This window comes from Telopea speciosissima, chromosome 10 (genome assembly GCF_018873765.1).
Source record: "Telopea speciosissima isolate NSW1024214 ecotype Mountain lineage chromosome 10, Tspe_v1, whole genome shotgun sequence".
In the NCBI taxonomy this organism is placed as follows: domain Eukaryota; kingdom Viridiplantae; phylum Streptophyta; class Magnoliopsida; order Proteales; family Proteaceae; genus Telopea; species Telopea speciosissima.
This window is the reverse complement of record NC_057925.1, coordinates 15,552,479-15,566,769: the sequence shown is the minus strand read 5'-3', so window position 1 is coordinate 15,566,769 and position 14,291 is coordinate 15,552,479. Positions and strand designations below refer to the sequence as shown.

General features: G+C 40.7%; 3 protein-coding genes across 5 annotated transcripts; 2 read left to right on the top strand and 1 right to left on the bottom strand.

The window, feature by feature from the left end:
- Positions 1–464: 464 nt before the first annotated feature.
- LOC122641744 (17.8 kDa class I heat shock protein-like) lies at positions 465–921 on the bottom strand. Its single transcript, XM_043835035.1, has one exon. It carries the CDS (start codon positions 919–921, stop codon positions 466–468), a length of 456 nt encoding a protein of 151 aa, XP_043690970.1. The 3' UTR covers position 465.
- Positions 922–6,322: 5,401 nt separating this feature from the next.
- LOC122641745 (class I heat shock protein-like) lies at positions 6,323–6,772 on the top strand. The gene has a single exon (XM_043835036.1). The coding sequence runs from the start codon at positions 6,325–6,327 to the stop codon at positions 6,769–6,771; it is 447 nt and encodes a 148-aa protein (XP_043690971.1). The 5' UTR covers positions 6,323–6,324; the 3' UTR covers position 6,772.
- Positions 6,773–10,529: 3,757 nt separating this feature from the next.
- LOC122644113 (serine carboxypeptidase-like 45) lies at positions 10,530–13,491 on the top strand. 3 transcript variants are annotated; one of them, XM_043837715.1, is made up of 10 exons: positions 10,530–10,832; positions 11,000–11,101; positions 11,183–11,278; positions 11,511–11,603; positions 11,690–11,769; positions 11,866–12,147; positions 12,247–12,371; positions 12,555–12,647; positions 12,867–12,984; positions 13,213–13,491. In XM_043837715.1, the coding sequence occupies exons 1-10, from the start codon at positions 10,574–10,576 to the stop codon at positions 13,372–13,374; spliced, it is 1,410 nt and encodes a 469-aa protein (XP_043693650.1). In that variant the 5' UTR covers positions 10,530–10,573; the 3' UTR covers positions 13,375–13,491. The 3 variants fall into 3 exon arrangements, with proteins under 3 accessions (XP_043693650.1, XP_043693649.1, XP_043693651.1); XM_043837714.1 differs by having other exon boundaries at positions 12,552–12,647; XM_043837716.1 differs by lacking the exon at positions 12,555–12,647.
- Positions 13,492–14,291: the final 800 nt, after the last annotated feature.

Here is a 14,291-nt window from a genome sequence, read left to right as displayed (position 1 = left end):
TTGCTCATGAAATAGCCTGCAACTCATCTTCCCCAAATTGATTGGGGAAGATGAGTTGTAGGTTTTTGTTTTTTTTTTTTCCTTTTAAGGGGTATTTTTGTAATTTTATCCCTTGATTTTAACACTGTTAGTCATGAATTGACGGAATGAGTTTATTTGTTAACATTTGCAAACCTCAGGGGGGTACGTAGAATTTTGCAAAACTGGAGGGCAAAATCATACTTTCGTCAAACCGTGTAAATTATCCTAATAAAAATGAGAGAAAAAAAAATGATGAATAATTAAAATTTTTATCAAATGTTGGACAAGATAATAATCATAAAACAAAAATTATATATTTTTTTTCGTAAGAAACAAAAATTATATAACCTATTTATTTGTTTACTATGCACAAAGTAAATATTAGATATCTTATCATATATTAATTATTAGAGCCACAAGAAGGCATTAACAGAACTAGGACTTCTAGCCAGAGATTTCAATGGCCTTCGACTCTGGTTTCTTGACTTCTTCCTTGGGTACTGTTACAGTGAGCACTCCATTCTCCATGGCTGCCTTCATCTGATCCACCTTGGCATTATCAGGCAACCTGAACCTGCGCAGGAATTTGCCACTGCTACGCTCAACCCTGTGCCACTGCTCACTCTTCTCTTCTTGCTCTTTGCTCCTCTCTCCGCTGATCTGAAGGACTCTGCCTTCTTCCACTTCAACCTTCACTTTTTCTTTCTTGAGTCCAGGAAGATCAGCTTTGAATATATGGGCTTCTGGGGTCTCCTTCCAATCTATTCGGGCATTAGCGAATGCAACTGTTTCATTGAAGAATTGGGAGGGAGGAAGAGAGAGAGAAGCTGAGAAAGGGAAATCGTTGAATGGATCGAAGATGTTTCGCTGGCCACCAAAGAAGCTTGGAATTAGCGACATTTCTACTGATTAAAGCTTTGCTTAGAATCGAAAAGAATTGCTGAGAACTTTTCACAAATAGCTCAATGCTTAGTTTGTGTCTTAGCGTTGCAGAGGAGTTTCACAATATTCTTGCATTTATAGAACAGGAGAGGGAGGATTCCAGTACTTTCCCGGCTTTTCCTTCTCTTTGTTTTCAAGTTTCCGCGAGAATCTGGATTTCGAGTACTTTCCTAGATTTTTGTTTTCGTATGGATTTTCATGAACATTCTAGCACTTTCCCAATCATTAGAAACTTTCAGAAATCTGGGCTCGGTGTGGGTTAGGCATCGGCTTCGTAACCCAAGCCAGCCAAATACTTATTGTCATTGAAACGGGCCAGTAAACATAGATCTCCTGAGGTTCTGGTCCTTTACATTACTCAACACAGATCCTCTATGGCCCAGCTGCCTGTAGCGGTCTGTGCGGTGCAGATTGTGCCGCGTGTACAATGACCGCCTTAATTCCGCTTGGACAAGGCGTTTAAATAGGGGTAAGGCGAACTTTGCGTGCACTGCTTAGTCTGCGCCGCACATGCAGCTACGAGCAGCACACCGTAGAGGATTAGTTCCCAACATTACATCCTTTGCCCTGACGTACATATACATCTACGAGTTGGGATCGAGAACGGCTGTGAACCATACAGATGGAATCCTCATGTGGGACCCATTTGGGAGTGAATTCCATTCGTCCGTCTCACAGACATCTACTATGTGGCAGCTTAGTTGATCGCTAAAATTTCATGAAGATGTCGACATCATCATTTAACTAACTGGGTCAGGTCATCTTAAAACTTGTTAAGAAACATAACTTTAGCTGATGTTGAACAACAGTTGAAAATGCATATTTTAAACTTTAAAAATGCTGAGTCATATGGTTGAAATTGGATGCTAACTTTGACATATAGTATTCCATATCAGATATTTAGTTTGTTAAAAATCATTCTTAAACAACGGTTAGAAAGGGCTCCCATCGAGATAAAGCTCTGTTTTTTTTTTTTGGGTAAATAGAGGATTTATTGAGATAAACTGTGTGAACAAGCAGTGGCATCAGGCCTTAACGAGTCCTGAAGCCACGAGGTGGATAGTGGCCACTCTGTCAAACATTCACATGACAGGGCCTTCCGAGCCAAGGTGTCTGCAACGTGGTTGACATTCCTTGGAACATAAAGAAAGGAAACTAACATGAAAGACCTAGCTAAAATGAGAATATCTTCCAAGATCATTTGAAGGTGGAAAAAAAATTCTCTGTAGTTGATCAAAACATGAACAACAGAGAGGCTGGAGTAGCCTCTAGGGGTCTGCATGGTAACATTTTTGTTTCACTATTTTTCTATTCTTTTTAATCCTGGAAACAAAAAAAATATGAAAAATCGGTTTGTTAATACTGATTCATTTTTTTGTTACTGAAAATGAACCAAGATAAAAAATTTGCTGAGAAATAGGAAAAAGAAGCTCCAATTTGAAGCTTCTCTATCCCAAAAATAAAAGGAAACAATAAGGATGGAGTTGCTTTTTATTGAGCAATTGGTTAATTTGATGGGCAAAATAGTAATTTTATGTTCAAAATAAAACACCACATCCAATGTAACTTCAACCACCACCGCTACCACCTCCTCCAATGTAACTTCAACCACCATCTCCACCACTTCCACCACCACTTCCACCACCACTGCCACCACCTCCACCTCTCTCGTCACTATTGCAACCACCACCACCACCACCTCCACGGCCACCATCACCACCTCTATTACTGTCATTGCCACAACCTGCACCACCACCTCCACCACCACCACCACCACCGACACCACCTCTTCCACCACTACTGCCACCTCCACCGCCACCATCTCCACCACCACCACCGCCACCATCTCTACCTCCACCTTCGCCATCGCCACCGCCACCACCACCTTCACCTCCATCACCATCACCATCACCGCAACTACCACCATCACCATCTTCGCCACCGGCACCACCTCCACATCCACCAACTTTTTGGTAATTCATTGGTATTTTTTAAACTTTATAGAAGTTCTAGAAACAGAAATGATTGAACATAACAAACATGTTTCTGTTTTTTATTTATTTATTTTTTGCCTAGAAATTAATTTGTCCTAGTAATAGAAATATAAAAATTCATTTCTAAAATAGAAACATGGCCTAGAAATAAAAGTGCTATCATGCAGCCCTAGAAGACTCTCCAATGCTTAAATGAAAATTCAGATCAACAGCAAAGATGCTGAAAAAGCAATAACTTGAGGGAGTTTGAGTGTGAGATTGAATGTAAAGTACCTAGCTTGTGTTTTACCTCCCTATTTATAAGATAGATGATGGATAAGTTCGATTCCGAGCATTATTTTTGGCTTGGTGGGTTTTAGAAAAAGGTGCATAAAGGATGGAAATGGATATCTTCCAGTTGTGGCGGGGGCTAGAGGATCCAACCCCACTAAACGATAGCAAAAACAGGGGTGGGCTGGTCATTTCAAAGGTGGGTCTCACCTGCGCCCCACCTATGAAATGACCAACCCCCCTGTTTTTGGGGTGGTTTCCGAGTGTTGGACCCTCTAGCTCCCACCACAACTGGAGGAGAGCCAGATCCATAAAGGACATGTTCAACCTGTGGAAGCATAATGGTTCAGGCGTACATGAAACATTCTTGTACGCCAGATGCCGCACATATGGAATTCAAGAGAGTGAGTGGATTCCATCTGTGCGGCATCTGACGTACGAGAATGGATCTCGTACAAGAACCTTATCCAAGCTCCTTTGGGAGGGGAGCTTGTTATTTCACAAAATTATATCACCCTCAAATGAGGTAGACTGCAATATACTCATACTCGGCATGTAAAGGAGGTGCGGGTACTAGGGGTGTCAATTGGTCCGGTTCTGGGTTATCGGTCTAGTTCCTTGACGGTTCCGATCTTAAGGGGTCAGGATCAGAACCAGACAAAAAGCTAATCGGTTCCATACTTGTGATCTAGGACCATTAACTAATGGGTGGGCCAATTCCGATTCCTAAAATTAAAGATTCTAAGCAACCCCAAATGTTTTTTCAAGAAAAAATTTCCTAACACATGCTACATATATTTAATAATATTATAACAAGACTCTAATTTCAATCACATAAGATATGCTTTATTTTTTTTTTTCTCAAATCACAATACTAGTCTATATTACCTCTTGTTTTGTATTAAGTAATAAGTAAGAACATCACCACCCTCATAAATTAGGATTATTTTAAGGTATGTTCTTAAGTTAACATTCTCAAATAGACCTTTAAATTTACAGTCAAATCTTTGGGAAAATAGCATCTTAGACAAATGGTACCAGCCAAAATTGAAAGACTAAAAAAATTGAGGGTCTGACCTTAGCTCTCATGGCTTTGAGTCTTAAGAATTTGTTCCGATATAACCGGTTCCAACTGTTCCTAATTGTTAGATCTAAAATCCGACCAACAACTTATTGATAGATCTAGAACCGGACCAATAAACAATTGAGTAGATCGGTTCCGATTCAAATCCATCTTACCTGCACCTATCAATGGATTGAGCTCCTCTCCAAGGAGCCTAGTATGCCTAGCGGTATCCAGCCGTTAGGCAGTGTCGTATATATCTCTAAGCACGCACCAAGATGTGTGTGGCACAGCCTAACCCTTGGATGCCCCTGGGCACTCCCTTGGGCGTTGAGCTCCCTGGAGAAGAGCTGGATCCATCCCCCCTATCAATACCATGAACTACTCGACTAATGAATTTTTTACACACAGCCCATGCAAGCAAACACTAATTGGAGAAAATGGGGTCGGGGAGGAATTATCCCAAATTGTGACCCCACAAGCGAATACTCCAGAATGGGGTCGATTGATGGATGGCCCCCCATTCATCTTCTCTTTAGTCTCTATTTTGCTGGAAGCTTCATGGTCTCTCTGGTAGCTCAATAGAAGCTGATACATCCAATATTCACCGGGCCAATCAACGATCGCCACGTGTCACAGACGACCCTCTCCATAGCCAAGGGGAACAAACCGGGGTCCCAGCACCCGGGCGCGGCCTCACCCAGGCGCAGCCTCACCCAGGCGCGGCCACCACTCGGGCGCGGCCTCACCTAGGCGCGGCCACACATCAGGGCCCGGCCACCCCTCGGGCGTGGCCTCACCCAGGCACGGCCACCACTCAGGCGCGGCCTCACCTAGGCGCAACCACACATCAGGGCGGGGCCTCACCCAGGCGCGGCCACCACTCGGGCGCGGCCTCACCTAGGCGCGGCCACACATCAGGGCGCGGCCACCCCTCGGGCGCGGCCTCACCCAGGCACGGCCACCACTCAGGCGCGGCCTCACCTAGGCGCGACCACACATCAGGGCGCGGCCTCACCCAGGCGCGGCCACCACTCGGGAGCGGCCTCACCTAGGCACGGCCACCCCTCAGGGCCGGCCACACATCCGAGGTGCGGTCTCACCCCAGGCGCGGCCTCACCTAGGCGCGGCCACCCCTCAGGCACGGCCTCACTTAGGCGCTGCCACACATCAGGGCGCGGCCTCACCTAGGCACGGCCACCCCTCAGGCGCGGCCACACATCCGGGGAGCGGCCTCACCCAGGCGCGGCCTCACCTAGGCGCGGCCACACATCCAGGCGGGCGCGGCCACACATCCATGCGCGGCCTCACCCAGGCGCGGCCTGCACCCAGGCACAGCATCGTGGGCACGTGAGGTGGAGGCTACCCATCTACGATCCGATCGTATCGCTAAGACACATGTCACTACCAGGACTCTAGACCGCCGCTTAGAGGTCACGTCACCCAGACGGATTCAAGCACCAAGGACGTTATCACCAAACGCGGGTATCTATCCACCAAGGATCCTGATGCCACCAGGACACTCCCTCCCACGGGGAGATGGCCAATCAGGATAGAGCCCCGTTACCCAGGGCCTCTATCCACTCAACGGCACAATCGCCATCAAACTGGGACTCTCCACATCGCCATATGCTACTATAAAAGGCAAGGTACACAACCCCATCAGGGACATCTAATCTCATACTGAATAATCACTATTCATCTATTTGCGCTAGGAGATCTAACTTTGGCATCGGAGAGCCCTAGGCCGGAACCACACCGGTTCTCTCTGTTGACCCCTTGGTCCACTTGCAGGTGACGGCACTCGCAGGACCGCTCGACGATTTCTTGACGCAACAGAAGCAAAACCAGAGAAATTGCTAGAATTCTCTTTCTCTCAACAACTCAACTATAAATTTTGGAACACCTCCCTCTCAATTCTCATAGAAGCGATCGAGAAACTAGTTAGGTTTCCAAGCCAAACTTCGTGATCTAAATCTTTACCCTTTTTGGTTCACCTGCATTTGTCTCTGTCATCAAAGAGTACTCCAAACAATGTCGATCATTCCCAGCTTCCTTGGTGGGTTTTGGGATCCAGTCCAGGATTTCCCATTCTCCTCTTCACTTACAACCTCTCGCCCTCAGTTCTCCACCGATACTGCTGCGTTTGCCAATTTCCGTATAGATTGGAAGGAGACCCCAGAAGCCCACATCTTCAAAGCTGACCTTCCTGGGCTGAAGAAAGAAGAAGTGAAGGTCGAGATTGAAGAAGGCAGAGTCCTTCAGATCAATGGAGAGAGGACCAAAGAACAGGAAGAGAAGAATGATCAGTGGCATCGGATCGATCGTAGTAGCGACAAATTCCTTCGCCGGTTTAGATTGCCTGAGAATGCCAAGATGGATCAAGTGAAAGCTTCCATGGAGAATGGAGTTCTCACTGTCACCATCCCCAAGGAAGAAGTCAAGAAACCAGAGGTCAAGGCCATAGAAATCTCTGGTTAAAGAGACTCTCTTAATAAAACTATATTTATTTGTGTACTAGTTTACCCTATGAGTGTGATTGGAAAGCATTTGTATTGTATCGAAGCTTTTGTCTTAAATATCATGTTCTAGCCTATGTTGTGTTTGGTTTCCCGATTGTGTGTGATTGGAATTCTTAATCCCATCATGTCTTGTGTTCATATTTTTTATAATAGTTTCTTAGTCCTAATTTGCTACGAGGCCTTGGAATTTTTTATCCCATCATGTCTCGTGTTCATATTTTTTAGTAGTTTCTTATTCCTAATTTGCTACGAAGCCGGATCATATCTTTGTACAAGTATCATCTAATGTCCTCGAGGGTCAATCACTTGGAATCTACCATGGGACCCATAGGAAGAGTGGATTCCATGTGATTGGCCCTGGAAGGCATTGGACTGTACTTGTACAAGGACACAATCCATGTTCGTTTGCTACAATAGAGTTGGAAGGGGTAGAATAAAAAAAATATGGATGATTTTCTATTTACCAACAATTTTCCTAGCCATCTCAGTTCTCTTCTCAAGCAATTAGAGGCTGAATTTTAACCGAAGGATTTGGGCCCTCTGAGTTTCTTTTTGGGCATAGTGGTTGTCCCCCATCAAGTGGTTTTGTTCTCTCTTAGCAACGCTGTATCACTGATTTTCTGCAAAAATCAAGCATGGCAAACTGTGAAAGTGTCAATGCTCCAATTGCAATTACTATAAAGTCATCTGAAATAGGTGGTGTCTTGTTCTCTGATCCTACGAAATATCGGTCGATGGTTGTTGCTCTTCAATATATTATACTCACTAGACCGGATGTTGCCTTTGGTGTCAATCATACCTATAGTTTATGTATGCTCCCATTGAGGATCATTGGGGTTTGATCAAGCGTATTTTATGTTATCTAAAACACGCATCAGATTATGATCTTCTCATTGAGCGGTAATCTTCCCTACAACTACAGGCACTTATAGGTGCGGATTGGGGATGGTTCTATTGATGATTGTAAGTCTATTGGTGGATTTGCAATCTATCTCGTAAAAAATCTCATCTCATGGTTGTCTCACAAACAGAAGATTGTAGCTCGTTCGTCAACTAAGTCCGAGTACAAGGCGCCAAATAGATGTTTCTCTGGTAAACTGACTTGGCTATAGTCTCTCTTTACTAAAATTGGGTTCTCATTACAGTTTCCTCTCATTTTATGGTGTGACAATATTGACACCGCTTATCTCTCAACCAACTTTATCTTTTATGCATGCACTATATATGTGGAGGTCGACTTCCATTTTGTGCATGAGAAAGTTGCACAACACGAATTAATAGGCGTATCAACGACAAGGTTTTAGTTTATTCCTAACAAGTTAAAGATCTGTCCAAGAGAACCTTCAACTTGAGGGGTGTATTGAGCCACATCACTTGCGTTATCACATGAAGAAAGATTGAGATGTAGTGTCATTTGGTTACCTGTACATGTGATTGAGGTCTACTGTGCTTTGATTGAAATGTATTGTAATCAGGATGGACTGTTGTCTCTTATCTTGAATGTATTCTCATACCTATGGACTCTTTAATGTATACAGTATATATACACAATGCTCCTTCACATTTTGTGTAGAGAGCCAATAAAATCTTCTTCTTCCTCTTGAATTTTATGAATCTGATAATAGCTAATGCAAAATCAACCTTTTAAAGATTGTGTTTGGTATGCATTCTTGGAATGCATTTTGTTTTTACCATCCGAGAATGCGAAATCAAATTGGATGCATACCAAACACTGCCAATATCTTGCTTCCATCCCATATACAAATTCCCTCTCTCTTAACAGTTACAAAACCCTTTTAAACAGCTTCTATCTTTCCCTACAAAAGAAGTATGATAAAAATGCCCTTCAAAGGCCAAATTTGATCATATAAATTCATTAACAGGAATTTCAAATAGCTTACGCATGCATTTTCAATGTTTATACTTTTATGTCTGTCATGGAACACACAAAGGGGTCCATTATTGTGTAAAAGCAACAGTGCAACAGTGCAACAGTGCAACAGTGCAACAGTGCAACAGTGCAATATTATATATATTAATACTAATGCTGCCACTTTAGCAAAAGCCAAAAAAAAAAAAAAAAAAATACTAATGCTGCCACTTTAGCAAAAGCCCAAAAAAAAAAAATACTAATGCTGCCATGTATAAAACAAGTCAGATCCAACTTTCAGCTTCTTATAGCATTACCCTCTTTTCCTATTCAGATCGCATTTAAAATGGACAGACTTTGTGCGCATGGATTCATTTTCACCTTGGTGCAGCCTTGACTTTGTAGAGGGAGTGTCTGAATGAAGGATCGTGATCGTCTATGGCTTGCTGCTCGAAGCGGCCATAGCAGTGCACTAATGAGGTGAGGCATAATGACCGCCTTACCCCCGCTCGAGTAAGGTGCTTGGGTAGGGGTAAGGTGGTCATTGTGCCGTGCCTTATCAGTGCCCCTCTTTGGCCGCTAAGGGCAGGCAGGCCATAGACGGTTTGGATACCTGAATGACACCTCTATAGCTATATTTAGAATTTGACACCTTTTAATTGTTCTTTGTCGTACTCACAAAAGTTTATAAAGTAGGAGGGATATTAAATGGTTTTCAAAAATAATTTGAAATTGACATCATTATGTCATTATCAAAAAGTGTTATTTATTTATCCTTAAAAAAATCAAATGGTATCATTCTTATAAACATATTTCGAGTACTTATGTAAAGGTCAATATTTACCTTCATTGAAAAAAATTATGTCAAATAATAAAAATGCAAAAAGATAAGGTTACAAATTATTTGACACCTTGAGAGGTGTGAATAAGAAAATCCATTTTCTGAAAGTTTAAATAGTTTCTCAATTAATAATTAATAATCTCGCACAAAGCATATTTATTTTGTATTTGGGAGAGGATTCCCTACACTGCTCAAATGCAGTTTCGGTCCCTTTTGGAATCTGACAATAGGAGGAGGGGCATTTATAACATATCATCTTTTCACATAAATATTGATATGTGAGGGGATGTGCAATTTCATTTCTAGGCTGGCCTTGTGCAAATCTTTTTCCCATTGTTCTTATAGTCTTTTTCAATGTAATGAGTTGATTGGCGAAAGAAGATTCATGTAATGGATCCCATTTAATTGAGACAAGCAACTTGAATTGAGTTGAGTTGAATAGTCTTTCTCAATGTTATCTCTTGTAAAAGAATAAATTATACATAACATCTATTTCCATGCCTGTTTTTGCTAGACTAAATTTCAGAATTCATTCTAGACCCAAAATCTATTTCAAAATGCATACAAAACACAGCTTTGATTTTTTAAGATCATAAGGTAACCCACTCGGTCTTATTAATTTTGTTACCAACTCACATCTTTAGAAAAATAGTTGTTATAAGACAAAGACAAAATGAAAACCATCTTATAACATTTGATGGATGTCCCATCAAATAATAGAAAAATTCCCGAAAGTAGGAAAGAGTTCATCTAAAACAACCCAGATATTTAGAAAACAATACCTTCTTTAATTAATATTCTCTTAATACATATTGGACAAAGTCCCCATTATGTTTGATGAGATAGAGTCCACCAATGTCTCTTTCACTTCCAAACCCATAAGCTCTAAAAGTGGGAAAATTATCTCCTGCAATTCTCTTCAAAATTTTGAAAGTAACTTCTCAAATAAAAAGGGTTTTTATAAGTATAAAAACCAGCGACAACCAACAACGGAAATCTACAAGAGCATCTCTCTCTCTCTCTCTCTCTCTCTCTCTCTCTACTGAAGCCATGGATTTTCTTCAATGGAAGGCTATCGCAGCAGTTGTTGCATGTATCCTTCAAATAAGCTTATCAGCTAAGATTATGGAGGCTTCTCTCTCAGATGGTGATAGAATCGACAAGTTGCCTGGGCAACCAGAGGTCAGTTTCCAACAGTTTTCAGGATACATCACTGTGGATGATAAGCAAGAGAGAGCTCTTTTCTATTACTTTGTTGAAGCAGAAATTGACCCAGATTCAAAACCCTTTGTTCTCTGGTTAAATGGAGGTATAGTGAAGCTTCTTCCTTCATTCAAAAGGGTGCTGGAACCTCAAAAATTTAGACTGAACAAAGAGGGGAAGAGGGGAAACAAAAAGAAATTTCTCTTTTAGCAGATTTTGTTTTTGACATAATCATTTAAACATTATTTTTTTTTTTTTTGTTGCTTTTTATAGGTCCTGGTTGTTCTTCTGTTGGAGTAGGAGCCTTCTCTGAGAATGGGCCTTTCAGAACAAGTGGAGACAGATTGGTCCAAAATGAATATAGCTGGAACAAAGGTATCCAATGAAAAAAACCATATTTCTGATAGATGTTTGAGAAAAAGAGTTGAATCTTCTCTTTGTAACTCTGTTGTACAGAAGCAAACATGTTGTACTTGGAGACACCAGCAGGAGTTGGGTTCTCTTATTCTATTAACACCTCTTACTATGAGGGGGTGGGTGATGAGATGACTGGTATGCTTCATCTTCCAAAAACCTTAAATTTCTCTTTTCTTTCCAAGATTACATATTCAGTTCCATATCAAATGTTTTAATTCTTTGGAATATCTGACAACTAATCAACCCAGGCAAAATCTCAACAGTTCTAGGTTATTGGTGAACTGAATGGTAATCCTTACCAACATTATTGGGGATTTTATTGTTTTGGCCTAAACACAAACCTGTTTATTATCTTTGTCTTCTTCAGCCAGGGACAATCTCATCTTCATGCAGCTCTGGTTTGCCAAATTCCCCAAATATAGAAGTAGAGATCTGTTTCTCACAGGGGAGAGCTATGCTGGTACTCTTCACTACCAACTCTTTATTGTAACTGAACAAACAAAGGGATATTAAAGATAAATTTTTGAGTGTATATTTGGTTATCAGGTCATTATATTCCACAACTAGCTCAGCTCATGGTTGAGTTCAACAAGAAGGAGAAGTTATTCAATCTGAAAGGAATAGCTGTGAGTACTATAAAACATCAACATGGGCAAAATCAACAAAAAGAAATCTCAATATTGCCTGAGCTCAATTGTTTTTTTTTTTTTTTTCCATTTCAGCTGGGAAATCCTCTTCTAGATTTCGCTATTGACTTCAATTCAAAGGCAGAATTTTTCTGGTCACATGGGTTGATATCAGATTCAACATATGAGATCTTCACTTCAGCTTGTAACTACTCTAGGTACAAGAGTGAGTCATACAGAGGCTATGTTTCCCCTGTTTGCTCAGGAGTGATGAACCAAGTCAACAATGAAATTAGTATATTTATCGACAGATATGATGTCACAATTGATGTCTGTCTATCATCCATTTTATCACAATCTAAGGCTCTCACACACCTGGTAAACATAAGCAATGGTTTTGTCTCCTTTCACCAACTATATATATTTCATTAGTTCTGTTTTTACTTACTATTTGGTTATGGTATTTTGATCCTTCAGCAAGTTGCAGAGAAACTAGATGTCTGTGTTGAAGATGAAACCACAAAGTATTTCAACCGGGTTGATGTACAGAAGGCTCTCCACGCTCGTCTTTTGGGAGTCAACAGTTGGGTTTCTTGCAGTGAGTAGGTATCTCATGACTAATATGAGAAAAAGTTCTTACAATTCTGCAACTTGTATTTTTACAGAAATTTACATTAACCCTTTTGGGTTCCTCCACCTCCAATTTTGTCTGGATTTTCTTTGTAATTCATTGCTTTCATTAGATAAGATTTTGTGTTAACATTTCTATACCAAATTGCTTCTAGTATTCTACACTATCAGATGCTCAACTTAGAGAAACCGACAGTACCAGTCCTCGGCTCACTCATCAGTTCTGGAATTCGAGTCTTAATTTACAGGTAAATTTTAAGCAATCAATACTGAACTTCTTTCTGGATTTGGAGGATGATTTTCTGGTTTGAAGACCAATATCATTCGCCAATCCTCAGGAGTGAGGATCACTCTAAGAAAGTGGCTATTGTGTCAGCTTCACTTAGTTTTGTTATTCTAACCAATCAAGCCTTATTCCATTCATGACTCAATTTCAACAATGATTCTGTATTTAATCTCTATTGCAGTGGAGATGAAGACTCTGTTATCCCGTTAACTGGGACACGTACATTGCTCCATGGATTGGCAAATAAATTGGGACTGAACACAACTACGACTTACAGAGCTTGGTTTGAGGGGAAACAGGTTAGTCTTCTACTGCAAACCATGAAAAATTCAGAGAGTTTACAATTTCTGTCATCAAACTTAGCTAGTGATTCTCAAAGCATTATGAAGTCAAAACCTAAGAACACCAACTCTAGTATCAACTTATTATGATTATATAATTTTGACATTTTAGAAAATGATTAACTTGATTTTAAGTCTTACATTTCATTCTATTCCTCAAAGTAAGTTTGGTAGCTGTATTTTCAGGTTGGTGGATGGATACAAGTGTATGGAAATATCCTCTCCTTTGCCACAATTAGAGGAGCATCTCACAAAGCTCCATTCTCACAGCCAGAGAGATCACTTGTGTTGTTCAATGCATTTTTGGAAGGAAAGCCAGTACCAGAAGAATTCCGAGCTGTTGAATAAATTCATTTTGTGCTGTATTCTATGAACAGAGGGAACCTTATCTTCTAACCTTCAATCTAGGGTTGCTTGGAAAGAGATGCTGATGATGATAGTGTCTCTTATCAATCTTTCAAAATATATGATCAGGAGTAACAAGTTTCTGAATATTTTCATAAAAAAAAAAAAAAACAAGTTTCTGAATAGATTCGGTTATAGCATCAGTCTGGACAAAGTAGTGAAAATGCACCATATCTAATCGAACAATACCAAATAGATTTGGTACAATATCAATATGAGATACCTGTAATGATTGGTATGAGGTATGGTTTCGGTATGAGGTATATATGCAATGTACCGTATCGAATATCAGATACGGTACCGATTGACATCTTTAGGTATCACCATCATAATACCCAACCATACTCAACCCACCTTCACAAATATATCCTCAGTAAATTTAGTGTCACCAGAGCAATAGATAAGCGAATACTATATTTTTTTTGGGGGAAGAGTTTTCTGTCCGAGAGCATGACTCTTGCACCAGGGTGAAGGCCAATGGCAGCACACGTTGGAGCATCAAAGAAGTGTAATTTTGGGTCGGTCATTTCGCCCTAAACCCATGCTCCCGAATAGAATCATTTTTCCCATCTTTTACATAAATCATACAAATCATCAAAAATAGAGAAAGAATGGTAATTGGGATTCAATGTAATAAACCTTTCTCTTAATATATTCAATAGTTCCTTGAGAAAAAAAGAGTAAAGAATCAGGGCAAGGGGTTATTGCCAGAGTGCGTGGCCCCTACACCAACATGGGACCAATGGGAGCATACAAAGGGATTAGGAGGATTTTTCATTTTGTAATAGGGCAGTACCATTGTTTTTGGGTATGGTATCAGTCATCTTTAAATCTGCTACAATATTGGCACGGATTGAATG

Bases quoted from the DNA above. Each gene is read 5' to 3' on its own strand.
- LOC122641744 (XM_043835035.1), bottom strand. From the start codon at position 921: ATGTCGCTAATTCCAAGCTTCTTTGGTGGCCAGCGAAACATCTTCGAT.
- LOC122641745 (XM_043835036.1), top strand. From the start codon at position 6,325: ATGTCGATCATTCCCAGCTTCCTTGGTGGGTTTTGGGATCCAGTCCAG.
- LOC122644113 (XM_043837714.1), top strand. From the start codon at position 10,574: ATGGATTTTCTTCAATGGAAGGCTATCGCAGCAGTTGTTGCATGTATC. The intron at 10,833-10,999 runs GTATAGTGAAGC...TGCTTTTTATAG, and splicing joins TGTTCTCTGGTTAAATGGAG to GTCCTGGTTGTTCTTCTGTT. The intron at 11,604-11,689 runs GTACTCTTCACT...TTTGGTTATCAG, and splicing joins CACAGGGGAGAGCTATGCTG to GTCATTATATTCCACAACTA.